The sequence below is a fragment of the Ziziphus jujuba genome, chromosome 10, assembly GCF_031755915.1.
Source record: "Ziziphus jujuba cultivar Dongzao chromosome 10, ASM3175591v1".
In the NCBI taxonomy this organism is placed as follows: Eukaryota; Viridiplantae; Streptophyta; class Magnoliopsida; order Rosales; family Rhamnaceae; genus Ziziphus; species Ziziphus jujuba.
In genome coordinates, this window is record NC_083388.1 from 18256532 (window position 1) to 18283692 (window position 27161).

Consider the following 27161-nt stretch of genomic DNA (forward strand, 5'->3'; position numbering starts at 1 on the left):
ATCTATGAGGGTTGGAAGTCATTTTCATAACCCTTATTCAATGAATAATTATGGAATGTCATCAAGTACCAACTCATGGGTACCATCTCAAACTCAACCATCAGAGAGTAGTAGTTATGCACATAGTCAACTAATAATGCAAGATCCATATGGTTGGCATATTAATAATTATATGCAAAATTATCATGGAGATACATCTTTTCATAACTACTTCTCACATTTCACATCTCAAAATCAAAATGAGAAAGAAACCGATGATTTTCAACCACCCAGAAGTTCTATGTGGTATTAAGATGACATTTATGAACTACAACGTAATTGTAATAATCGTTTTATATATTTTAGTTAATAAATAATTTTATCATATATGCATTTTTTGATATATTTTTATTAATAATAATTCATCTATGGTTATTAATGTTTAATTGATCATTATAAATCAATTCACTAAGAAGAACATAACATCCATTCAATATTTTAGTAAGTTTTATAATCAATATGATAATTAATGGATTAAATAAGCTAATTCTAAAGTTTCAATAAAAATTTTCATCTTTTAAAACAAATTTCCATCGTTTTTTTATAATTTTTTATCGATATTCGATATTTTTCGATATTTTCATGGAAATTTTCGTATTTTAAACTCTTGATATTTCCGTCTGACATCGATATTTTAAACCTTGCAGGCAGCATCATCTATAATCAATTGCATTTTTTATTTTTTTTAACTATTACCCAAAAAAAAAAAAATGCGGTTTTACTAAGGCTCCTAATAGCCATGCTCTCAAAAATATATTTTTATATCTAATAAAAATAGATATGGAAAACATTCGCCAAAGTTATATCCTCAGTCTTCTATATTAATGTTACATCAGTTTGGTTACCTTACTTACAAAAGAGTATTACACCGAAACAAATTAGGCAAATGGGCCTTAAATATTTTGTCGTCAGGATTGAAAGAAAACAAAGAAACTTCAAAGAAAATTAATGGCTCCTCATTCCTTACGCTGGAAATACGTCTCGCACAAAACTTGAATTTGTAGGAGAAAACATCAAACCATGAACAGGACCTTCATGACTGCTGAGGGTATCCGACAAATGAACCGTCTTCATTCACCAAACAAAAATCTGATACACAATTAAAATCAAAGAATTCTTAAGACAAATAATTATGATGGCTAAAGAGTGTCCAAATCTGGTGGTACTTAGCTGCAAACTCCTCAAATGAATCTAATCCAATGGTGACAGTTTTTATTGTTATTTTTTATTTGATTAGAACTATTCAATGTATTTTTATTATCAAAACTGCAATCGGTGCCACGTGTATGTATTTAACTGCTTGGTGTCTGATGGTATACGTCAGAGCATGCCACAACTTGTCCGAAACGAACAGGGGTAAAATTGTCAATCCGTTATAACAGCGACGTTTTAAGCACAGATCAAGCTCTCTGCTCTGGAGCTTTACCTTCTTCCTTGACAACGCGAAGGTCAGAATTTTTTAGACATGGAATCGGCCGGAGCAGAGTCAACCAGAATCTGCCACGTAGTGGCCATGCCTTATCCCGGTCGAGGCCACATAAATCCGATGATGAACCTCTGCAAGTTACTGGTTTCCAAGAACAAAGACATCCTCGTCACCTTCGTCGTCACCGAGGAATGGCTTAGCTTCATCGGCTCTGAAGCCAAGCCCGATAACATACGCTTCAGCTCCATCCCTAATGTTGTCCCTTCGGAACGTGTCCGAGCCGCCGACATGACGGCGTTCTTCGACGCCCTGATGAGTCAGATGGAAGCTCCGTTCGAGAGGCTTTTGGATCGGCTTGAGCCATCGCCACGTGTTATTTTGGCTGATACTTTCCTACTGTGGGTGGTTGGATTGGGGAACCGGAGGAATATTAAAGTGTCGTCGTTTTGGCCAATGTCAGCATCAATGTTTTCGATTTTTCAACATTTCCATCTTTTAGCACACAACGGCCATTTCCCGGTTAACTTGTCAGGTAAGGGTCCAAATTTGTTTAAAAATTTTATCTGGTCTATTTTTATATTATATTTAACTTGGAGTTTGTAAAAGAATTGAAACTGTCCAAATTCAATTTAATTCGATTAGATTAGATTGAAGGAAGTTAACTTGTTTTGTTTAGTTTTTACCGTAGAATGATTTTGGGCATGCATTAAATTGGAAAATGAGGATTGCTGACTAGATACATAGATAGAAATAGAAGCTCTAATACCAATATTTATTTTGTAATTTTCGAAATGTGTATATACATATATATATTGGTTTACCGTTCATGGACATGCTAGAGAAAGGGATGGAACACGTGGACTACATTCCAGGAGTTTCTTCGACAAGATTGGTTGACTTTCCTCCCCTCGTAGCAGGGGCAGATCCACGGATACTACACCATACCCTTGAGGCTTTCACTCTGTTACCTAAAGCACAGTGTATCACATTCCCATCCATCTACGAGCTTGAACCCCACTCCATTGATGTTCTAAGAGCAGAATTCTCGATTCCAATTTACACTGTTGGCCCTGCAATACCTTACTTCCATGTAAGAGACAAGCTATCTCCAAGTAAAAACCATGGCCAACTCAACTACTTAGAGTGGCTAGATTGCCAGCCACCAAACTCTGTTTTGTACATCTCGTTGGGAAGCTATATTCCAGTTTGTAGTGCTCAAATGGATGAAATAGCAGCTGGTTTGAAGATGAGTGGGGTTAGTTTCTTGTGGGTGGCACGTGGCGAAACCGAGATGTTGAAAGAGAAATGTGGGGATAAGGGACTGGTAGTGCCATGGTGTGAGCAATTGAGAGTTCTGTGCCATGGTTCTGTTGGGGGATTTTGGAGCCACTGTGGTTGGAATTCTATACGAGAAGGTGTTTTTGGTGGAGTTCCTTTTCTTGCTTTGCCGTTGGCCATTGATCAAGGCATTAATGCTAAGATAGTGGTGGAGGATTGGAAGGTTGGTTGGAGGGTGAAGAAGCAGGATATTGATAATGTTGGGGAGGGTTTGGTGAAAGGAGATGAAATTGCTGATCTGGTGAAGAGGTTTATGGATTTGGGAAGTGAGGAAGGGAAAGAAATGAGGAGAAGAATAGGAGAGCTTCAGAAGATAAGTCATGATGCTATTGCAGAAGGTACTGGATCATCTGAAGCCAACATTAACGCCTTCATCAGAGACATTTGCCAATATTAAGTAAAGTCAGAGCATATTTAACTTCTTGCTGTTATCTTTGTAGCACTATATCAATTCTAGCCAGTCTATTTTGCAAAATGTTAATTTGTATTGATATAATAGTTATTGGAAAGATAAAACTAGGTTGATGAACCATGAAATAATTTCCCTACATTTTTGCCTACAATTGAGCTAGTTGTACTTTTTACATGTATATGCAGACAGCAAAACCAACTTCAGTAATTAATCCAACGGCTAAACCGTATATTCTTTTCAATCCCATAAGGTAGCATTGTCTTATTGAGTTTCCTTTTCAATGTCTTTAGATTTATATTAGTTTGTCAATCATTTATAAATATTGTAATGTTATTTTTTATCCAAAATATCAAAATTTGGTAAACAAATTTAGCAACCCTAATATTCCTTTTTTTTTTCTTTTTTTTGGGTTAATTGAGTGAATGTAAAATTCAAGCGGTGAGAAAAGCGACTGCAGTATTCTTCTTCTTAGGTTAGGACTAGACTATTCTATTAGATGTTATTTTAAAAATTCGTTTTAAATTTTTATTATTATTTCTTTTCTAATTCTTTCAAGGTTAGATAAACGTAAAGTTAGAAGTACACATTATTATTTTTTTATGGTTAAATAAAACGCTGATGGGCGTTTCTACTTCTCCCTTTGCATTATGAAATCAAGCTTCTACTTTTGTTGGACCAGCAGCGTCATCATATCCTCTATTTTCTTATTCAGTCACAGGAGTTTCGAGGGAGATACCCTCAGTTGCTTCACCAGGTCTCCCCTATTCCTAAGATTAAGATCAGAGTTTTCCGTACCATCTCGAACGTGAGCTACCTCATCCATTCCTATAAAAAGGATCGATTCCGAAGCATCTATTTGAGTTGAGTGAGTTGTCTCTCTTCGATTTGCTGCTTGGTTACTCCTTATGTTGGTCATTTTCTTCCTAGCTGGGAATTTTTGACTAATTGATGTGACAATTAAAAAACTTTTTCGGAAAATGGATCAGGTAAAAAGAGGTATCATCTCTTTTAACCAACGCTCTTTAACCTCCCTTTTGGCTCTTAAATCAAGCACCCAGGCTTCAACGACATAAGGCTCTTAACCTTGTGGTCGTGGGTTCGAACCCCACGGCGGACACCAAATTGTATGGGTTGAAGATCATTTTGTCGTCCATATGGTCTCCGAACGGTCTAGCTGCCCAAGTAAAACAAGAAGGAAAATGAGATCGGAGCTGGGGTCCGATGTGTCGTGTTAAAGCTACTTATATGCTCAAGTCAGTTCCTTAAGGGTGCATTTGATATGCAAAATAGATCCGAACCAGACCAGACAAGACAAATCTGGATGGAACTGAATAGAATAGTATAGTTATGCATTTGACATAAATCTAAACTGAATAATAGATTAGTTATTTATATTTAATATTTGGATTGAACTGAATTATTTTATAATTATTTTTTTATTTTTTTAAATAAAAAATTTAAATAATATATTTATTTTTGCAAAAAAATATTATATTTAATTAAAGTTGTAAATTCACATACTTATACATTTATAGAAATGCAAAATTCAGTTATACCATCTGCAAGTTATAGGTTGTAGCCAAATTCACGGGACAGTCAGAAAAATTGTAATGTAATGTTGGCATATGTGGTAATTTTACATAGAACATGATCTAAGCAAGTTCACCTTTGAGATATGATAAGAGTCATAAGTTTTGTTCCCCTTTAGTGTAATCTTCCAGCAATCAACTTGAAATATAAAGGCAGAAACCTTTTTAGGAACAACTGCAAATCATACCCCAGAATGAAAATTAATTATCAGCATTTTAGAATAAAAGCTAAAATTGAAAATATATGCAAAAGATTAAGCAATTCTCATTCCAGAACCAAAAACAAAGAACTCTTAGTTTCAAACTTTCAAGTGTTTTTGTTTTTTTTTTTACAGCAAGATGACGAAGGGAGACAGCATTTAAAAGACTTAAGCCAGGACCCTGTAAGCTTACTGCCTATCAGACACAAAACTAGTAGAAACCAAAGCATGCAATTTGACCCTACCGCATATGCAATATGATAAACAAAACAAAATGTATGTAAGTGCGTGGCATTGAAAAAGACAAATTAGCCCCTAATTCATACGTATAAAGTCATATGGTAAACTAACCAAAATTATGAATTCCAACTCATGTCTAAGCTTATAAATATCTTTTATATATTTCCAACTTTTGCTTCACTCTCATTACAATTTACCTAACACATAGTTTACCAAAAAAATTTACATAACGAGCCCATTTACAGTTTTACACCACCTCAGTTTCGCGAAAAACAAATGATTCCTCAAGGAAAAAACATAGGTCAAAAAAAGAAAACAGAAAATGCAAGAACAAATTGAGCCCTTAATATATCGACTTTTACATCCTGCATGGTCACAACTTACCACGCAAATGGAAATTATATGACAGGCCAAGGTTTGTTAAAGGGATTTTCCAAAAAACGCACCATGAAATCATAATGTTATAAGATGTTCAAATTTTTAAATTAATCAGGTAGCAAACAAATTACCTTTGAATTTATTGTCTTGTGTAATAATTCCGAGTGTTTCTGCTGTTTCTCGAATCATAATGCCGCTCACTCCAGTTAAACTAGTTATTTTACACTCAGAAACTGCCAATAAATAACATGAAGAATAGGGCAAGTGATAAAGAGAGATGAACACGGTCTTTGAACTACATTTGTTCATTTGCTTGTTTTATTTATTTATTATTATTCCTATTTTTTGTCTGTATGTCTGAAAAATAAGGTATATTATTGACTCTGTCTATTCCTGCAAATGTCTAGAGAGTTTAAAGAGAGATACAATGAAAACCAGAAAAAGCTAGACTTCCATTAAAGAGTTTCAATGGGAAAATTGGACATAAAAATGAATTCTCCCACAACAAAAAGCCATAAAATTTACATCTTCATTGCTAATATAACAATAGGAAATAGTATAACCTGAAATAATTGCACCACGTAGATCTGCATCAAGGAGACATTGAGCCAACTGATCTTTCCTGCAAGGTTCGATAGAAGTGTAAATACAGAATTAAAGTGTACCTATCAATATATAACAAAAACATTAACATTTTTCCAATGGAAGTTTAATGATTATGGAAAAACTGTACGGTTGCAATATCAAGCAAATTAAAAAATTTTACCCGGTTTCTTTTTAAGAAATTGAATAATGTAGTCTTTCCACATCTCATGCAGCGGCCTAAAATGATCAAATCTGGTAGTTCAAATACAATTTGACAAGTAGTAGATAAAAACAAACTAAGATATAAGAATATAGCTTGGTAAAAAGATCATAAATATAAAACACATTGACATTTGCAGCATTGTAGGATTAAACACACCTACGATGCTCTGGAGGCAAATCAAATGACCCCAGTTTCGTGTGTTGTTTCATGGACATATGCTTTTTAGAGCTCTTGGAATGAATCTTCAAAGCCCTGACAGGAGAACCAGTAGAGACGCCTTGTACGCAGTTATCCAAATGAATCCACTCGTCAATTTTCTTGCTTCTGGACCCTTGCATGTACCTTCGAGCCCAATCACCATTTCGGAGAAGCTCATGCAAAATCTTATCCACTTTGTTTTCTTTTCTATTAGAAATCTGGCATTGCAAGAAGCACGTGTCAACCTAAGTATCTAAGAGTTCATTCAAACACTTGTTAGAGTAGTTCTCAATTTTTAATGCAGCTTTGATAATTTCAATTCAGCAAAGCATATGCGTACTTACTTGGACATAGGTTGTCAGCAGATTTTCGTGGATAGGTTGAGAGAGCTTCGCGTAAGTCGGATCATCGTTTTCAACATCTGCACATAGACACATTAACAGAAACCATTGCTGTCTTCAAAGTTACGAAATTACAGACACACATATAGAAACAAAGACAAACAGAGTCTCCTTTTCATTTTTTATGAAATTACAAAAAATTTATATGGCATAAATCAGGGGTTATCTATTTACCCAAAAAAAAAAAAAAAAAAAAATTAGGGGTTATCTAGTACTTATTGATGGAGCTGCAACACCATGGACTTCAAGCAAAGCTGGAGAAATCTGAAATTCTATATAGTTTATGCACAGTCCACAAATTCATCCAAAACAAAATATCATCTTCTCTCTCTCTCTCTCTCTCTCTCTCTCTCTATCAAAATTCAAACTATTAAGCATGGGGTTTGGAAGTAAAAAGATAACCTTTCGTGATGGGGTTTTGACTGATGAATCAGCCGAACGTGAAGTGGATGGAACAGAGGAAGAATTTGTAGGATTAGGTTGTTTGGCATATTCATTATTTGATCCAATTGGTTTTTCTTGTTTTGCTATTGAACAAGTTCAGCTTTTGCAGCTGCAAATCTTCGCTCTAGGGCCTCCAAAGTGCGCTTCCTTTGATCTTGACCAACTGTATTTGTAGCCATTTGCCAGCAAATTGCTCTTAAGGTCGAAGGTTGTCGCCGCCGTCGTGAAGAGAAACGCAGGTGAGAAGCTTCAAAGTTCAGACATTTAAGAACAAACAGAGTGAAAGAGAGAGAAGGCAGCTGCTTCGGCGAGAGACATGATTGAGACGAAGAGAGCTGCTTCGAAGAGTTTGGGAAGGGGTGAGACGGGTCATTTGAGTCCTTTTCGAATGGGATAACGTGATCAGTTGGTACAAGTTGTCCCACTGTCTAATTTGGCTTCCCAAACACCGGACTAGGATTACAGCCAGTCTTGACTGGGCCAGTCCGGCCTAAACAATATCCAGAGGCTTTTTGTGGTTTAGGACAAAGAACTGTTCATACCTCGTTTTGCAGCATAATATTGATTATATACTTACTTGTCTTCCAACTGAAAGCTTGACACGTGTTTTGCCCCTGCCACATGTCTAATGGAAAAGGCATCACTTTCTGGTCACTTTTGGTACCACATTAGAGGCTCATGCAGCCATTTATTTCCATGCACGTCGTCGAGGATGTGCTTTTAGGGACATGCGTGTCCTTCGCCTCCCTCCTTTTGATCTCACTAGACCTTTTCTCCTGCGATGGCCTTTGAACCTGGGCCTTCGTCCCAACATCCAGATTTGATATCTAAGAGGATTTAGGTTTTCTGCATTCAAGCCCAAAACCCTCTACATCGTTCGCCCATAAAATGGCTCCGAAATATTTATTCTCCTACATCATATCTAAATTATATACAATATAAGATATCCCTTTTTTATTTTTTGAAAAAAAAAAAAAAAAAAAAGGAGCTTTGTATTTTTAATATACATAGACTTTATAAGGATTAATTTGTCAACTATAATATATTGTGGTGCTATTTAGTAAACAAAGTTGATGATGTTAGTATTATTATTATTTTTTTTAAAACGAAGTCAAAGTAAAATTCAAGCTGTGCGAGAGCCAATTGCATTGTTAATGTTCTTATACGTTAGATTAGTCCATTAGTTTGAATTTTACTAATTACTAGTAGTGTTGAACAAGAAATCTCCAAGATACTATTAATCTCAAATAAATTTAATACGATTTCTTTCAAATATCTTATCCAAGAGAAATTCAACTATTTGACCGTCCGTGATATGAAAATTCCCAACGACCCACTTCATTCATGTCGTAAATTTGTACTCCAATTGGTTCATTGTTATTTTTCAATTCCTTAGAAGATTTTTTGTTCGAAAAATGAATTTTTTTAATTATCAAATTCCGCAAATCAGCGCCACTTTTATTGACCTTTACTGCACTTTGACTGATAGACTACACGTCAGAGCATGTGTCAGATTGTCCAAAACAGACAGGGGTAAAATTGTCAATCTGTTACACCAACGGCAATGTTTTCTTAAAGCTGATCTCTGCGGTCTAAATTTTCCCTTTCGTTCACGTTGTTGTTGTGTTGTTGTTGTTGTTGTTGTTGTTGTTGTAAGCTCAAAAATAAAATTCTGGAGAAATGGATTCCACCGGGGCACAGCCAACTAAAGTCTGCCACGTAGTGGCCATGCCCTATCCCGGTCGAGGCCACATCAATCCGATGATGAACCTCTGCAAGGTACTGGTTTCCAAAAACAAAAACATCCTCGTTACCTTCGTCGTCACCGAAGAGTGGCTTAGCTTAATCGGCTCAGAAGCCAAGCCCGATAACATACGCTTCAGCTCCATTCCTAATGTTGTCCCTTCGGAGCGTGTCCGAGCCGCCAACATGACAGCGTTCTTCGACGCCGTGATGAGTCAAATGGAAGCTCCGTTCGAGAGGCTTTTGGATCGGCTTGAGCCACCGCCAAGTGTTATTTTGGCTGATACTTACCTGCTGTGGGCAGTTGGATTGGGGAACCGGAGGAACATCAGAGTGTCGTCGTTTTGGCCAATGTCAGCCTCCATGTTCTCGATTTTTCAACATTTGGGTATTGTTTATATATTTGTTTTAAATTTATTCACCTTTACATTTATGTTCAGTTTTAGTAAAGTTAATTTAGTTCGCCTATTATGTATAAATTATTCGAAAAAGTTTTTTTGGTTGGAAAAAAAAAAAAAAAAAAAAAGGGTTATTGAGAAGTACCTTATATTTATGTCAGAAAAATGTTTATATTTCCTTTTACTTGAAAAGCGCACAATTTAAATTTCATATGATCAGTAAATTGGATTTTAATGATATGAGAACTAAACAAAAGCATAATTTGAATTTCATATATGATTTGGTAATTGGTTTTATAGTTTATATAAGAATACATGTTAATTTTCATTAAAAAAAAAAAAAGCCATACATATTAATTAATTTGGATTGGTTTTATAGTTTATATAAGAATACATGTTAATTTTCATTAAAAAAAAAAAAAAGCCATACATATTAATTAATTTGGATTTGTAATAGAATTGAGACAATTAATTTCAATTTAAACAATTAATTGAGCCAAGTTAATATATATATATATATATATATATATCTTTTGAGTAGAAATTGAGCCAAAGTTAGCTAATATTAGGTGGTTTTTTTTTTTAAAAAAAAAATTGATGGAAAAGTATTACGTGGTGTTTGATATATATATATTTTATCTAAAGTCTATTAACCACAATTACTTTCAAGTTGAGAGATGTTTCATTTTTAATGTAAATAAGATTGATTCAGTTGGAACACCTTTTACAAAATTATGGATTTAAAATCTTGAAAGAGAGAAATTATTATGATTATTAGTAATAAACCATATTCTGAATTCAAGGGCTGATGATAAAATGAAAGTCTAATTTTTTTTTTTTCTCTTTTTTGAATATCTGAGCATAACGCATGAGATGTGGATCTAATAGATGTAAAAATAGTTTTTTTTTTTTTTTATCTTTTAATTACTTAAAATCCTTTTTTGTTATAGCATTTTCAACTGCAAATATCATTTTGTTATGCTTTTTAATAATAAATGTCAACATCAAAATAAAATTTTAACATGGTCTCTCAAATGATATATACTAAATTATAGCATCAGCAAATAAAAATAATCAAATGTTTAAAATATTTAGATGTATGATCCATTCAGTTTTGCTTTTTATTTTTTATTTTTAAACATTTCAATAATTTTTCCTCAACCCTGTATTTCAAATCATAATCTCCTAATTATAAATATAAATAGCATACCAATTAATCCATTCAATTTTGCTTTAATAATTAAAATTTAAAAATTACATTAATAAATAATGTGAGACCACTATTAAAATTTGTCAATTGCGTTTTCAATTTTAAATTTGGTAAACAGAATCCAATAGCGCTAAAACAACTGCAATGCAAAAATTGGCAATACAGTGGCAAAATGCAAAATATAATGCCATTAAAGATGCATTTAGAATTTAGTCACCGCATGTATCTGAATTTGTTCAAGTGTTTAACAGTTGGTTTTTTTTTTTTTTTTTTCTTTGGCATTTGTCTTTTCTTTTCCTTCTTTCTTTCTTTTGGTTAAATCTAAACGTTGCGTTTTAGTCAAAGTTTTTTCTTCATTACGACTTCCTTCATCCTGAAGGTCCTGACGGGACAATTTACAAGATGAAACATTAACATAATTAATATAATTAATCATAGCATAATTGATATTGTTATAGTATTTAACTGAAATCAATTAAGATTATTTAATAAATTGAGATTTATTATCATTATTATTATTAGTAGCAGTAGTAGTAGTAGTAGTAGTAGTAGTAGAATGATTGTGTCTCACATATATGCCTTTTTCTCTGTTGACGTTTCAACTCGGCGACAACAGATCAGGTTCATTCGCTGTGAATTTTTTAAACATTTAATTGGGTTTTTTTTAAGATTCAATTGCATTTACGTAACTCAATTAGATGTACAATACAAGTTGTCATCTTTTTCAGGGTTCTGTGGTTTTTCTTTTTGATTAATTGTGTCTGCAAAATTAGATTGTTGATGGAAGTTTCAGATGCAACTTGTAAATAATTAGTATAGAAGGTTAGTTTTGAAAGAAAACCATAAAAGGACGCTGATCAGACATTATTTTAGTTTCAAGATAAAAGTTGGAATTTTTTTACTTAAAAATTAAATGATCTTTGAAAAAAAAAAAAAAAAAAAAGAACTGAACAAACAACTTATGAAATTTAATCAAGTTAAAAAAATAAAAAAGCCGTTATAATTTAATGTAGAATGATTAAAGTTGGAAAAATTGAAAGGGGATTTGTTGACTTAAATATATAGATAGAAGCTAGCTTTAATACCAACTAATATGAGATTTCAAAATTTTACAATTTCTCACTTACGATTGGAAGCTTTTGTGTGTACCATATGCAATCCACATGACAGTGAAAGGGAAGGAACGCGAGGACTACATTCCAGGAGTTTCTTCAACACGATTAATAATTGACCTTCCTATCTTTATAGCAGGAATAAATCCACAAGTACTACAGCATATCCTTGATACTTTCTCTCGGTTGCCTAAAGCACAGTGTCTCACATTCCCATCCACCTACGAGCTTGAACACCAAATCATTGATGCTCTGAGAGCTGAATTCTCAATTCCAATTTACACTATTGGCCCTGTAATACCTTATTTCCAAGTAGAAGACAAGCTATCTCCAAGTACCCACCAAGCTGATCCACTCAACTACATAGAGTGGCTAGATTGCCAGCCACCAAACTCTGTTTTGTACATCTCATTTGGAAGCTTTATGCCAGTTTGTAGTGCCCAAATGGATGAAATGGCTGCTGGTTTGAAGAAGAGTGAGGTTAGGTTCTTGTGGGTGGCTCGTGGCGAAACCGAGAGGTTGAAAGAGGAATGTGGTGGGGATAAGGGACTGGTGGTGCCCTGGTGTGAGCAACTGAGGGTTCTGTGCCATGATTCTGTTGGGGGGTTTTTGAGCCATTGTGGGTGGAATTCTATCCAAGAAGGTATTTTTGGTGGAGTTCCTTTTCTTGCTTTGCCATTGAACATTGAGCAACGCAGTAATGCTAACTTAGCGGTGGAGGATTGGAAGGTTGGGTGGAGGGTGAAGAAGGATGTTGATAACGTTGGGAAAGGTTTGGTGAAAAGAGAGGAAATTGCAGATTTGGTGAAAGGGTTTATGGATTTCAAAAGTGATGAAGGGAAAGAAATGAGGGGAAGAGTAAGAGAGCTTCAGAAGATAAGTCATGACGCTATTGCACAAGGTACTGGATCATCTGAAGCCAACATCAATGCCTTCATTAGAGACGTTTGCCAATGTTAAAGCAAAATTTCAAGAATTGTGCTGTTGTCATTCTAGAACTATCTCAATTCTATAGCCGTTCAATTCTGCAAAATGTTAATTTGTATTAATACAGTAAAACCTCTTTAAAGTCATATTTTATATTTGAATAATTTCTATATGAATAGAAAAAATTTCGATTCCAATTTGGATCAATTATAAACAAAAATAAATTCCACACTATAATAAATTATAATTTTATTCGCTCATATTTTAAGAAACTTTGTTTCTACATCATAATAATTACATGTGTATATTACAAAAAATATAAATACTTTGCTTCGAAATAAAAATAATGATATGTTGCAGAAAAAGATATGGCACGTTCTATTCTAGATTTAAGATAACATAAAATATTTATATGAAATATTGAGACAATATTTTATTCTTTAGATTTGTTATAATATCTTGACTTGCAAGTATATAATAATTGGCCGATATAAATTCTTATTGAAGTTAAAATATTTAAATATCAAATTAAACTATTTGTATATTCTTTCCTAATAAAGGAAACATAATACTTAATTTGAAGATTGCATAAGTTGTGTTGGAAAATAAAATTTTTGATTACACCTCCATTGAATTGTAACATTTTCATAGTTATAAAATTAGTTTACTTCCAAATTATATTACTAAAGAAATTTTACTGTGTAATAGTTAAGAAAAATATAGAACTAGGCTGATAAACCATGAAATGATATCCCTGCCATATTAATTACAATTAAGTTTGTTTTACTTTTCGCACATACACGTATGTGTAGACAGCAAAACCAACTCTAGCAGTCAATCCCATGGCTTTAATCCCCATGGTGTAGCATGCATTATCTTTTTAAGTTCACTTTCCAATATATTTAGATTATGTTAGTTTGCCAGATCAGTTATTTGGTATGTAAAATACCAAAATTTGATAAACAAGTTTGGCAACCCAAATATTCCTTAATTTTTTTAATGTAGTCAAAGCAAAATTCAAGAGGTGAGAAAGGCAATTGCAATATGCTGCATCTTAGTTTAGGTTAGACTAGTCAACCATTGGTTGAGATTTGCTAAACAAGAAATCTCCAAGATGCCAGTGATCAGGGTCAGGGATGAGTCATAACACTAGTTTAAGATTGAGCCCAAAAATGAAAGCCCATTTTCCATGACTATCTGTTGGTGGATTCTTTCTAAGGGCTTGGGTTTCATTTGGGCGAACGGGTCAGCGACTCTATGTGGGGATTTGGTGACGTGGGAGTTAAGTTTCAGTACGTGGAAGAGAGGGGAAGGACAAATTGGGTTACTATTACCAAAAAAGAAAAATGACTTTTTTTTTTTTTTTGGTGAGCAAAAGAAAATGACAAATTGGGATACAGGTCTAAATCATAATCTGGATAAATAAAATTAAATATACTGGATATTCCTGTCTTTTCGATTTTTTTTTTTTTTTTAACTTCAAAATGGACTTGACATAATTTCTCCCCCAAAAATGCATGGTGGAAAACTTTTAAGGCAACCAAAAAAGGCCAAAAAAAAAGGGCAATTAGCAAAAATATTTTGATTACTTGACATAAAATGATAAAAGGAAGAAAAAACAAAAAATTAAACAGAAATAAAAACATATAAAGTCTTTGGTTTTTTAAGAATAAAACAAAAAAAAGTCTTCATTAATATCTTTTACCAATAAATAAATTAATAATAATAATAAAACCCTAAATCCCTAATTCGTGGAACCCTAATACTAGTCAAAACAACGAATCAAATCCAAATTTTTTTCCAATTTTTTGTCTCCTTGTAGAGATTTAAGACTTGTATATCTTCTTCTCAACTCCCTGCCATAATTGCTAGAGGAAGATGCAACTCTATTTTTTTTTTTTCTACATAGATAGCTGTTTATGGCTATAGCCAATCTCAGTTCAATCCAAAAACCATTCCAAAGCCCTAATTTTTTCAACTTCAACATAAATTCAGCCCCAAACCCACCTCAAATTCCCAAATTTTTGGAAGACTTGGTAGTTCCCAACCACCACCGTCTCTCACCACCCCCAGTCCTCAATCTCCATGGCCACGGATGCCACACCCAAATTCCAAAATCCAGACTTCAGACCGGTCCCACAGCCACCGGATTACCACCCAGAATTCACCGTCTCGGCCCACGACGGCCTCCACTTCTGGCAGTTCATGGTCGCTGGCTCAATCGCTGGCTCGGTGGAGCACATGGCTATGTTCCCAGTCGACACCGTTAAGACCCACATGCAAGCTCTGGGTTCATGCCCGATTAAATCGGTCGGTGTTCGTCAAGCCTTCACCTCCATCTTGAAGTCCGACGGCCCAAGCGCGCTCTACCGCGGCATTGGCGCAATGGGCCTAGGCGCCGGGCCTGCCCACGCCGTGTATTTCTCGGTGTACGAGATTTGCAAGAAGTTTTTCTCCGGTGGGAACCCCAACAATTCGGCCGCCCACGCCATCTCCGGGGTTTTCGCCACCGTCTCTAGCGACGCCGTGTTCACGCCGATGGACATGGTGAAGCAGAGGTTGCAATTGGGGAACGGTACGTACAAGGGGGTTCGGGATTGTGTGAGGAAGGTTTTGAGGGAAGAAGGGTTTCGAGCATTCTACGCGTCGTACAGGACGACGGTGCTGATGAATGCGCCGTTTACCGCTGTGCAATTCACAGCGTATGAGGCGGCGAAGAGAGGGTTGTCGGAGGTCTCTCCGGAGATTGCCGACGACGAGAGTTTGGTTGTTCATGCCACTGCTGGTGCTGGTGCTGGGGCTTTGGCTGCTGTAGTAACAACACCACTCGATGTGGTCAAAACCCAATTGCAGTGTCAGGTATCGTCGCTTATCTGTTCTGTATGCTTTGGCTTTGGTGGTGATTATTTTGGTTATCTCTTAAGAGTTTTAGAACCTGTATCTGTGTGACTTAAGTCTTCAAAATAAGATTTTGAAGATTAGCTTTCAGGAAATAGTTTAGATTCTTTTTAGGAAATCATTCTTGCTGCTTTTTGAGTTTGTTTTTGGGAAAAAATAAAAAATTAAAAAAAAAAAATCATAATACGGAAACTCTTGGCTTCTACCTTAGGACTCAAGGAAGCAAAGACTGATCTTTTGCAATGTGGCTTTTAGAGTCTTCCAGCTTTAACAAACACAAGAGAAGGGCCTTTGTTTTTTTTTTTTTTCTTTTATAAAACCTTTGCACCATTACATTGGAAATTTATTTATTTATTTATTTTTAACTTTATTTTTGGAATGCCATGTCCAAGAAAAAAAGAAACTGTCCAAGTACAACTTTAAATTCTTTACTGTGAATGAGACAGGAGCCACCCGCTCTTCAATAGGTAGTTGTATATATGTATATGAAAAAACTGATTTCGATTAATTCAATGAATTGTCTCTAATGTTCTGCGTGTTATGTGATTCTGTACTTTTCATAATTTAAAACTGTGATTATGGAGAATGCATTAGAATAAAATGAATGATTGCAAGTAGATGTAGGTGCATTCTTTGGTATATGCATATTCTAACAATGTATCGTGAGAGATTTTATTGAGCTGTGAAACTGGAAATGAAAAATTTTGGAAGCCCAGATACTGAAACAGCTTGTTAGTTTTTCAACAAGAAAACAGTGAAAAGTTAGAGCAAGTAGGCGAAGTCCTATAATAAAGACAATCTGAGCATGATATATGACATGCTAAATAGGAAAATCCACTGAAACACCTCTCAACAAATTAAATATGAGCACATCACCTAAATGTTGGGTGAACTAAGTGATAAGTTTTGTCGAAGTAAAATCTTTGATAATTATTTGTATTGTTCTAATATCAACTAGCTATACAGGGAGTTTGCGGTTGTGACAGATTTAAAAGTGGTTCAATCAGAGACGTAATTCAAACAATATTGAAAAAAGATGGTTACAGGGGGCTAATGAGGGGATGGATGCCAAGGATGCTTTTTCATGCACCTGCTGCGGCAATCTGCTGGTCGACATATGAAGCTGCAAAAATCTTCTTTCAAAATGTCAATGATGGCAGTAATAGTGGTACTGTAACCTGAAGAACATTTGAAGAAAAATGGCATTCTGCGGTGTTGCATTACAGATACTTCTGTATACTTGGACGTTTACAAGTTTCTCACACGAGTGACGAGGGATGAAGAGAAATTAACAATCTTCATTCAAGACCACAGTCTATTTAAGCAGGCGGTTTTTGTCAGATAAAAGGTTGAGGGCCAAATTTATTTGTGTTGTACACATTTGTTTTTTAGTTTTACCCATCTCTTCTTTTTTCCCTTCAGTGTCAGTTCTAATATCATTTATCTTTTCAGTATTACATTTATTATCCTTGATAGTAATTGTGGGATTCAATTTTTGGTCAGTTTTGTATTTGTTATTTGCCTGTAATTTGGCTGGTTCTAGTTTTCTCATTGTTGTATCTCAATAGATCGTTTAGATTGAGATGCTTGGATAATCTAGTCGCTATTTTATCCTCTATGTTGTGTACGAAGATGCCTGGAACTGTCAAATTCACTGGAAAACATTTTAAGTTACAATTTTACATATTCCAAAGACTTTTGCCACATTGAATGCCAATTTCTTTTGATTAGAGATTTGCAGTTTTCTTACCGTTACCTATTCATGCATATGTTTTATGCCAGTTTGAGAAGTTGTTATTGCCGTCGACGATTTCTTCTATGAAGAACAGAAAGAAAGATGCAAATAGATAAACTGGCTAACTTGCATGGTTGCATTGTACATAACTTGCTTCCAAGTACCACTTCGGGAGTAAGACGTGTTTTTCAGCGATTGAAAAGGGATCAGGCTGGTTTATCATCATAGCTTCTCCAAGGGTAATTTTGGTGACAAATTCTTAAAGAGTTATGTTCCGTTGTTCGTTAAGGGATCAGCAAGATATGGATACATGGATTCTTTGAATCCCGAGTACAAATTCTACCTTCTTGATTCGGTCTTTTTGCAAGCTCTAGAAAATGGGAAGACAAATATACAAATAAACAGTGTCATAATTGATTAGGTACATGAAAATTTTCAGTGCTGGTCGACATGCCAAGGACCTCAACCTATTTAGAATACAGTTATGAAGAACAACTTTTATTACTATTATTATTTTTTCACATTGTCCAAAAAATAATCTTAAGCTGTATGACAGCTTCTGGTGGTGATGCCTGCATTTAATATATATATATATATATATAATATCTTTTTCATCTGAAAACTCCTCTAAAGGACCAAGATGTTCAAGAGCTTACTACCTGACCGACAATCACAGTAATATCATCGGGCTTTCCACCTGTGCAACATAAAACTCAATATCAGTGATGGAATAAATGATAAGATAATGTTATCACAGTAGCTATTATGTAAGCATGCCTGTGAGTTTCTTCCCAAGAACTTTCTTCCATTTTGGCACGTCAAAACCCTGAAGAGAAATCAAGACCAGATTATAAACATCTTCTATTCATTGGTAAGAAACAATTATCAACTATTAAGTTATTTTTCACAAATGTTATTACCTTGGATCTGGCTTCCAATGCATATGGAGAGTCAAAATTCAAATCCATCGAATGTGTGCTTGCCAAGTTAGCTAATGCCTTTGCTAGCATTAAATAAAGTCTTGGTTAAGAATGTGTCTTAGTTACTAATACCTTAACAGAAGAATTTTATTCAAGAGAGACATACCAGCCTCATCAACATCCTTGTATCGGGCTATTATTGAAACAATTTCATTGTCAAAGACATTATCAAAAAGCCCATCCGAGCCCATTATTATGGTGTCTCCTTCCATTAACTCCACGCTGCTAACCTGTACTTTGAGAAGATTAGCTCCAAATCAAGATAACTAAGAACTGTCATATCTGCCAAGCCTTGCAAAAAAGAAGGGTTCAGACATTAGGCAATGGTGGTAGTATGACTAAAAAGTCTCTTTCCACCAGCTATATCTACCATTTAACTTCTCATAATGTATTTTCACTTCTCGTTGCATATAGATTAAAATGGTCAAGACAGTTGAAATCAAATAAATGGCCCCTAAATCAATCCATGACATCTAAGTCCGACATTTTTATATTTTTCAAAACTGCTGAGTCCTACTTCCTAGGAAGAACTTAGACAGAAATTGGTTTACGTCATCACTAATATTTTAAATATACTACTGATTTTACAATACAATTGACAATTATGGAAGCAATACACCTCACAGATACTTCCAGTAAATACAGAGAAAAGAACAAAATTTTGGGTCAGAGTGACTGAACACATGGAATGATTAAACACCCTCAAGTGTTTCTCCATAAATTTTGAAATGAGACTCATTAAATATGTAAAGCAGTTAATGAGGCCGCATGCAACCCAAGTAGGGTATTTCCGCATGCTCCAATTACCTGACACAGATTATGACATGAAAGTTTTATAGTGTAATTGCCACGTATAAAAATGTTAGGTATATGGATCACCATACCATTGCATCAAGGTATGTTTGGCCAACAATCTCTGAGCTAAGTTGGTACGGACAGTCAAAAGAATGTTCTTGTGGAGATGTAGAAAAAACTGTTCTACCTATCATTTGTGACAAAACCTTATCATTAAGTCAGAAAGAAAATTGAAAAGAGCACTGGTAAGATTAGGACTAGGTCTGACACAGAGCATTGAGCATTACCTTCACGGATAACTCGTAAACCACAATCACCGACATTGGCAATCTTCAAAATCCCATTCCTCTCCAGCATGGCAAGAATACTGCTCAGACGAGTGCAAAGCTTCAGTATATGAACAAAGTTAAAAGTGAAAACGTGCTCATTGTGTAAAATTGAGCATGGGTCCTCTTCATAACCTAGACAGCTAAGCTATGGGAAGGCAATCGTATGGAAATGCTTACTCACACTGTAGCAGAACCTATAGATGAGGTAGCAGCATGAGCTTTACCAATGAGAATCTGAGGATCGTTGTTGAGCTCCTAAGCATGTGACATTCATTGGATTTGGCAGTCAAAATCAATAAATCCACCAAACAGATAATTGTTCACAGTGCAATACTCTTTTAGATCTTTAAATAGATGCAACTGCAGCTTGCCAAACATGAAACACTGCATAGTTTATATATCATTAGAAAATACTACCTCCTGTTCTTCGAGTAAGTAATAAAAATTAGCCATCAATTCCTGAGGGAACAATGCAGGATCCACATCCTTTTCAGCCCAACTATAAAACATGAAAAAGAAGACAAAAAAACAAAACTTGAAAATTCAAGAATTCAAGAATTCCGGGCATCATTGTTAACAACTAACTTATGCATCAATAAAAGTCTTGATCCAATTTCCAATTTATTAGAACAAAATGTTACTCAGATAATGTCATTTGGTAACATTTTTGCGAATAAACTACCTCCAAGGTGCATAGTTCATTCCAATTTCTCTTCTCAGTTTGATCCCATTTGGCTAAATTCCCTTTGAAGAGTTTATAAATCATTATACATAAAACCAAAAAGTCAGTCCATACCCAGAGACACCATCAGCCACAGCAATAACTCCACCCTTGCGTTTGCTCACAAAGAAAGCATCTTCCCCGCCAGTGTCAACCTTTTTATGGAAAACCAAAAGTTTGAAAAATGTATAATAAAAGAACAAAATCAACTTGGTTTACTGAACCCCATTTTTTAGCAGAGATGAGAAAGAAACAAGGTGTGGAACAAAAAGCACGAAGAAGAAAGAGGAGTTAACTAAGTCGGTAATACCTTTTTCGGATGCGGAATAAGATGCACTCCAACAGAAATTGAAACCTCCGACCTACACCCGCCACAGAATACATAAACTATACATTGTTTTAGCTTAGACAAAGCTGTTTCCTATTTTTTCCAGAATCTACAATCAAATTGGCTATAAATATGGCATAGAAAATTTTTCTACAAAACCAAAATACTTGACTACATTATTCTTACTATAATCAAATCCCACAAGAAACCCAGTTCTCTGAACGCTAATGAATCGAATGCTGGCCTAAAAGGACCAAGTCCCTTGGTAATAACTTAACCAAGAAAAAATAAAGGAGTGTATATATATATATATATATATAGAAAAAAAAAAAAAAAAAAAGACCCTTTACATTTTCAAAACAAATAAAGAATCCCAATCACAGATTCATAAGAGTAAGTTGATGAAACGAAACTTGGTAGTAATTGACGAATAGCTCACCGAAGTGGGTTGAGTTGTGATGGAGCACAGAAAAGACACTTTTTCTTCTTCGAATTTTTATCGACACCTGATGAAGTAGGAAACAAGTAGTGGAAGTGTGGATGGGACTTGGGAATTAAAGCTCTGAATATGGGAACCGCCATATTCCCGCTTCCACTCCTTCCTTCACAGTCAGTGGCTAGTACCTTTGGGCTTGAATATGTGGACGAAAGTGGGTGATGTTAGGAAATGGCTTGAAAATCCGTTTAAATAAAAAAGACTTTAAACAGTTTTTAAACAAGCACCAGTGGTCTAGTGGTAGAATAGTACCCTGCCACGGTACAGACCCGGGTTCGATTCCCGGCTGGTGCATTTGTTTTTCCTTTCACTTTTTTTTTTTTTTTTTTTTTTTTTTTTTTGTAATATTTCGTTTTCCTTCTCAATTTATCTCTAAGCCCTTTCGTTTCCCTTCTTTTACACTGTGCTCCCAAACTTTTTGAGTGGCATATTCGTCAGGATACTCAGATTGTCTCTGTGGACCTCTCGGGATCTGCAACGATGAACGCCATGCCAATCACTCCAGCTGATATTCTTCAAGGTTAAATATTCCTTATATATATATATATATATATTCCTTTTACAACTTCAATCGCCTCTTATCTCTCCGCTCGCTCAACATTTGTACGAATGTGTGCCATTGCAGATCACGTCAACGGAAGCGATTCCGACACGAACATCGAAGACGAAGATGCGCCGGAATACTACCAGCCAATCTCCGCCATCGACGACGACGATGACGATGAAGATTCCGAACGGAACAACGAATCGGACAACGAGAATCGCCGCGAAAACGGAAACGGCGAAGCGGCTGAATTTCAGTCGGAGCGGCTGTCAAACGATCACTACTACGCGAGCCAAGCGGAGAATGGAATGTCGTCCCTAAGTCTGCACAACAACGACTCGGATCGCAACAAAAGCGGTAGCGAAGATGAAGAAGAGGAGGAAGAAGACGATGCGAGGATTGTAATAACGCCTGATTCGGCGATTATGAGAGCTTTTAGGGAGGACGAGAATCGGAGGAATGCGCCGTTGACGCCGGAGAATGCGACGAGAGTAATGGAGGCCATGCGTGGGATTTCTTTCAGCGGTTTGGCTCCAGATTGGGTAGACCGAATACCTGAGGAACGCTGGATCGATCAGCTTCGAAGATTGAGGCAGCCACCGTAAGCTTAAAGCAATTTTTCCAATGGATTTGGGATTGAATTCCTCTGTTTTCTTTGCTTGAAATTTATATATGAATATATTTTTTTGGGAGAGTTACTTCTTTTGGATGAACAGTGAGAATTACCTTTGTTTTCTATTCATAATTTGTTTGTCAAATTTCCTCAAAGACGCAATGCATTTAGCCTCTTTCTCTAAAAACTTTAACCAACAAATACAACAAAAAAAAGAAAACAACGTTATAACCAATTGGTACACTACATCAATCCCTGGATAGTCTTATTTTCGAATTTATGTTTGTTTAACTTTATTAAACCACTGAAAAATTCTTTAAAACTATGCTAACTACCCAAAAATGTCTATCGTGATTTGGTCAAAACAAGGATTCTCCGCCCATTATAATAATCTGCCGACACTTCGAGATTCTAGCCATGGAGATTGATTGGTATGCCATTGAAAAAATTATCTCTCAAGCACCAACATTCTCAATATCTGCACCTCTGTTAATTCTCTTAACAATGCCAGCTATAACCTGATCAACCATTGAAATAAGAACGAAGTTAGGTCAGTGGAGATGAAAGATTGACTATATAAATAAGTCCCAAGTTTTTTTAGTCTAAATTCTTTTTTTTACCTTTCCCGGTCCCAATTCGTAGCTCTTTTTCAGCCCCTTGGATAGAAGAGTGTTGATTGTTGTTTCCCATTGAACAGGAGAAGTCACCTGTGATATTTTGGTTAGATCTAAATCAATATACCTGTATCATAATGGGGAGGGAGGTAAACGCTGTGTGTTCCTAACCTGACGTGCAAGGATCTTCCTAATTGTGTCAGGATCTGCATGTGGCAGTGCATCCACATTGGAGATAACTGGTATTCTTGGTGTTTTAATCTGAGTTGCTGCCAATGCAGCTTCCAATCGTGATACAGCTGGTTCCATAAAACTAGTATGGAAAGCACCAGCAACAGCTAGACGCACCTGAGCAACAGGGAAGAGTAGTGGGGCTCTTGACATGTAAATGGAAGTAAGAATAAGATACAAGTTATGGTAGAAAGACCAGTACCGTCATTCGAGCTTTAAATGATTTTGCCTTGGCTTCTACTGCTTCCACTCCCTTTAAACCTCCAGATACAGCATAATTTCCCTAAGCAGTAAATATTATGGTCAAATAAGATGCATGATTGACAAGAATTCATGCAATTAGGGTTGTTAAATGATGGATCTGAAAAACTTACAGTGCATAGGTAATTTGCAATCTGAACTTTGTTATCATTGTCAACTTCATGATTGGCTGCATCACACAACTGTTGGACCTTGTCTGAATCCAATCCTATGACACTAACCATCGCACTTTTAGCAGCATCAGCAGCTTCCTTGAGGATGTGGAAAACACCCAAAAAAATAAAAAAAAATATATAAAAAAAATCCAAATATTGTTATTGTAAAATAAATTACAAACTCATGCATACCAGAAGATGGAGTTTAGACTACTATTGAGTTACCTGCATGGCTTCTCCCCGTAGTTTGACAAGCTTGAGCCCATCCTCAAAACTCCAATATGGAACAACAATCAAGAACAACAAAAACATTACCACAAGAACCATGAATGTATTCATATCAATGCAACATTAAACAAATAATTTCATTACATGCATTAAGTCAGTGCATTAACTATCCTAAACCAAGCACCAAATAAACAATGAATATTAATGAATCTTCAACATAGAAACTAGGAAGGGCAACAATTTTATGGTTTAAATCATGCAGTATCACTTCTATGGGGCATAGATTACATTAGATGGAATTATTTGCCATTGGAACAAAGCAAATTTTTTACCCTTGAATTCACTTGCTCATATTGCTTTATGTAATTTCATAAACTCACTTTTTTTTTTTCTTTTTTTTTCTTTTTTTTTTGAAATAAAAAAGTAACTGTCACTTTAATACAAAGAAGTGATATAGTTGCAACTACAGCATACTCTAGTTGGACAACTCACCTAAAAGCACCAGCAAATGCTAGAGCAGTATATTCTCCCAAGCTCAGACCACACGTCACATCGACAGAATCAATGATCTGCTGACCTCCATCTTGTGCACGAAGTAACTCTACAGCAGCAAGACTTGTTACATATATAGCTGGCTGCAAAGATACTGAATTAGAAGCTAAACAATGACAATCAATGGGAACAAATATGATAGAATAACTATTCATCTAAATTTTTAGAAGTACAGTGCTGCTTTCTACCCTAAAGAAGACAGTGCTTTCCACCCTCAAGAAGATAGTTCAAAAAGAAGAAAATACTCAACAAGGTGTCCACGATAACAGAACAGGAGAACAATAGACAGACATGAAGGAGGCTTTTTTTATCTAAAGACAGATGCTATTATTACTTTCTTTTTTTATAATAGAAAAAGGGTAGGTAAAAATCATGTTGTAGAATCAAAGGCCTCCCAAAATGATCCTGGAAGCACCTTTCTACCTGCTAAAAGGCCAATTGATTAAGTATTTAAGATGATAACCATAAACAGTCTGAATCACAGAAAAAAATTGCAACATAATCACTATGGTACCTGGCTTATAACAGTTGAATCTAGCTTCTCTTTTGGTCCATTGATGCAAACATCTAGAAGATCAAACCTGCACATAACAGAGACATGATATAACTTGTAAAAGAAAATAGTACTTTATGAGCCAAACACAGTTGACCACGTTTTATCTCAAATTTAAAAGATATGATATAATGAGTAATGTACAAAACCTACCCTAAAATGTCATTTGCTTTCTTGTACAAATCAGCAGCAACAGGAAAAGTTTGAGCCTCCTTTCCCATTCCAACTGCTTGTGCACCCTGATGTATGAAAATACCGATAAGCACCAATTGCATCATTGGAATTACAAAAAAGGGGTTCTTTTTCTTTTGTATACTTATTATCTTCAGTTCTTCCATTTTGATAATTTCTGTGATTCCATGGATTATACCTATATGCACAAATACCTCTGCGATTCCCGCTCGTTAATACATAGAGCCCAATAAGCATATCTTGAGTTGGTACAGAAATGGGATCTCCAATAACTAAGGATAATAAAACAAAAGCTCAATCCAGACTTATATTTTAGCACCATTGCAGAAGTATTTTTTGAGAGTCAGATTGGTATTGACAAGTAAACTAGAATCAATCAGTGTAATGGAAAAGGAATTTAGCATTTATTTCTCTACGTATCTCATATTAGGTCAAAAGTCCAGAAGCAAAGCTACAAGCTATTCCATGATCTAGAACGAGGATAATCATTGATGAGTAGACTAAATGTTCTGATACTCCATTCCATAGTTTTACTTTACAGGGCAGATTACTCCTCCAGTATCAAACCATTTCCAACGATAGGAAATTATTTTCACTTGCATAATAGACAAGGGTATTAATTTCTCATTATGTTCCATACAGCCAACCATTCAAATAAGTTCTACAGCAGGAAGGAAACAGCAACTTAGTAACTTCTTTCCAGATTGAAACTTTTTACCATTTTCTGTGCCATTTCTTGAAGGCAATCAAAACGATCCTTTACAGTAATAAATCATGAGAACAATGCCATCATTTCATTCTCTAATAATACCAATGTATAAATGCAAATCTCATGAAGCTACAAAAGGTAAGGTAGAGTTACTTCTCGCAGGATATCAGAATGTGCCTGACCCGTGGCGCTAGCTTGATCTCAAAATAACAATTTCTTACCCCCAATTTTGGCACAGCAATTAGAAACCATAATTGCACATCTCACTATCCAAAGCCTCAAAGTTCAATATATATTAAAATCCCGAATCTCGGTGGTAAATAAGAGATAAAACCATTCCCCATCAAATTGACAATCACAACAATTATAAATTTGGAATATTTTTTAAGCAAATAATTCACTCTTTTTTTTTCACATAGAAAAAGGAAATTTAAAATCACTCACACATTCACAATTGTTCTAAATCGATAAGCAAAACTATTTATGCGCATACACATATGCTTCAGCTAAACTAAAATTAAAATGGCGCTTCAGCAACTTACTTGACCAGGGAACAGGAAAGCAAGGCTAGGTTTGTAATCAGAAAACAAGGCATCATTAACCACAGTCTGCGATCCAACCGAAGCGCTCATGAAAACCCTAGATCGAGCAAGGTTTCCAGCACCAAAGCTTCGAATTCCATTCCTGAAACCCAAAAATGATGACGAATTGGCGGTCTTGGAGGAGTGGGGAACAGTGAGAGGAACGGAAATGGCGAGAGAGGAGCTCATGGTGGCTAGAGAAACCGAGAGGGAGAGAGTGCGCAGGATAAGAGGGCGATAATGGTGGAGTAGCTGGTGCATACAATGTGTGCAATGGAAGCTTCTTTTAATTGAGAAAATGGGCAGAGAGACTGTGAGGGTGTTTAGGTTGGCGGAGTTTACGAAGGTAAGACGTTGAAGATGGACATGAAAGCCAAGGATAACCGGCCAACTACCTGTTTTTGCCTCCTTTTCCCCCTTTTCTTGTTATTATTATTATTATTATTATTATTAATTTAAACTAAAATTAAGTAGACGTAACGAAGGGGATTTTTATTTATACAAATGGTACTTCGAACTTGGAACGAGCATCAAGAAATTAAGGATACTTTTTTATCTTTGCCTGTGCTATTAATTAATTTTATTTTACTCGCTAAAGTGAGAATGTATTGTAAGTCAAAATGGATAGAAAGTGGGTTTTGTATATATATATATATATATATATATATATTGGGATTCTAAATTTCAAAGAAATTTTCCCAACTGGTTCTTCCAGTGTGGTGTGATAATGGTCCTGCAAAACCTAATCAATCATTTTTCTAAAAAATATCAAATCACTTATAA

The 27161-nt window shown here is 35.4% G+C and overlaps 7 protein-coding genes and 1 non-coding gene across 10 annotated transcripts; 5 read left to right on the top strand and 3 right to left on the bottom strand.

The window, feature by feature from the left end:
• The first annotated feature begins 1405 nt into the window (after window positions 1-1405).
• Window positions 1406-3464, top strand: LOC107411549 (UDP-glycosyltransferase 87A1-like). The gene is made up of 2 exons (XM_016019156.4): window positions 1406-1997; window positions 2305-3464. Exons 1-2 carry the CDS (start codon window positions 1505-1507, stop codon window positions 3198-3200), a joined length of 1389 nt encoding a protein of 462 aa, XP_015874642.2. The 5' UTR covers window positions 1406-1504; the 3' UTR covers window positions 3201-3464.
• A 250-nt stretch (window positions 3465-3714) lies between these two features.
• Window positions 3715-7326, bottom strand: LOC107411550 (ribonuclease MRP protein subunit POP4; the record flags this gene model as incomplete). Its single annotated transcript, XM_048468694.2, has 8 exons — window positions 3715-4389; window positions 4882-4979; window positions 5754-5855; window positions 6186-6251; window positions 6398-6459; window positions 6587-6846; window positions 6973-7049; window positions 7245-7326. Coding segments are annotated over 8 exons (783 nt in total), but the record flags the coding sequence as incomplete, so codon positions are not given.
• Window positions 7327-9010: 1684 nt separating this feature from the next.
• On the top strand, window positions 9011-13036 carry LOC107411527 (UDP-glycosyltransferase 87A2). The gene is made up of 2 exons (XM_016019129.4): window positions 9011-9604; window positions 11995-13036. Exons 1-2 carry the CDS (start codon window positions 9154-9156, stop codon window positions 12894-12896), a joined length of 1353 nt encoding a protein of 450 aa, XP_015874615.3. The 5' UTR covers window positions 9011-9153; the 3' UTR covers window positions 12897-13036.
• A 1548-nt stretch (window positions 13037-14584) lies between these two features.
• On the top strand, window positions 14585-17493 carry LOC107411533 (uncharacterized). Its single transcript, XM_016019135.4, has 2 exons — window positions 14585-15722; window positions 16728-17493. Exons 1-2 carry the CDS (start codon window positions 14949-14951, stop codon window positions 16941-16943), a joined length of 990 nt encoding a protein of 329 aa, XP_015874621.1. The 5' UTR covers window positions 14585-14948; the 3' UTR covers window positions 16944-17493.
• A 393-nt stretch (window positions 17494-17886) lies between these two features.
• On the bottom strand, window positions 17887-21384 carry LOC107411541 (probable protein phosphatase 2C 1). Of its 3 annotated transcripts, none has more exons than XM_016019144.4 (11): window positions 21089-21381; window positions 20632-20683; window positions 20397-20476; window positions 20018-20099; window positions 19782-19855; window positions 19559-19638; window positions 19361-19458; window positions 18583-18706; window positions 18417-18499; window positions 18274-18322; window positions 17887-18193 (listed from the first exon to the last, which is right to left on the bottom strand). In XM_016019144.4, exons 1-11 carry the CDS (start codon window positions 21229-21231, stop codon window positions 18141-18143), a joined length of 918 nt encoding a protein of 305 aa, XP_015874630.2. In that variant the 5' UTR covers window positions 21232-21381; the 3' UTR covers window positions 17887-18140. The 3 variants fall into 3 exon arrangements, 2 of the variants coding, with proteins under 2 accessions (XP_015874630.2, XP_060667721.1); XR_001580879.4 differs by having other exon boundaries at window positions 18172-18193; window positions 18417-18494; window positions 21089-21384; XM_060811738.1 differs by lacking the exons at window positions 20397-20476; window positions 20632-20683; window positions 21089-21381 and adding an exon at window positions 20283-20358.
• On the top strand, window positions 21369-21439 carry TRNAG-GCC (transfer RNA glycine (anticodon GCC)). The gene has a single exon. It is a non-coding gene; the product is annotated as a tRNA-Gly (tRNA).
• A 56-nt stretch (window positions 21440-21495) lies between these two features.
• Window positions 21496-22402, top strand: LOC107411557 (uncharacterized). Its single transcript, XM_048467833.2, has 2 exons — window positions 21496-21665; window positions 21771-22402. Exons 1-2 carry the CDS (start codon window positions 21626-21628, stop codon window positions 22292-22294), a joined length of 564 nt encoding a protein of 187 aa, XP_048323790.1. The 5' UTR covers window positions 21496-21625; the 3' UTR covers window positions 22295-22402.
• A 101-nt stretch (window positions 22403-22503) lies between these two features.
• On the bottom strand, window positions 22504-26807 carry LOC107411556 (uncharacterized). The gene is made up of 10 exons (XM_016019164.4): window positions 26340-26807; window positions 25050-25135; window positions 24858-24924; window positions 24284-24426; window positions 23789-23837; window positions 23522-23659; window positions 23350-23430; window positions 23088-23264; window positions 22923-23009; window positions 22504-22820 (listed from the first exon to the last, which is right to left on the bottom strand). The coding sequence occupies exons 1-10, from the start codon at window positions 26637-26639 to the stop codon at window positions 22758-22760; spliced, it is 1191 nt and encodes a 396-aa protein (XP_015874650.2). The 5' UTR covers window positions 26640-26807; the 3' UTR covers window positions 22504-22757.
• Window positions 26808-27161: the final 354 nt, after the last annotated feature.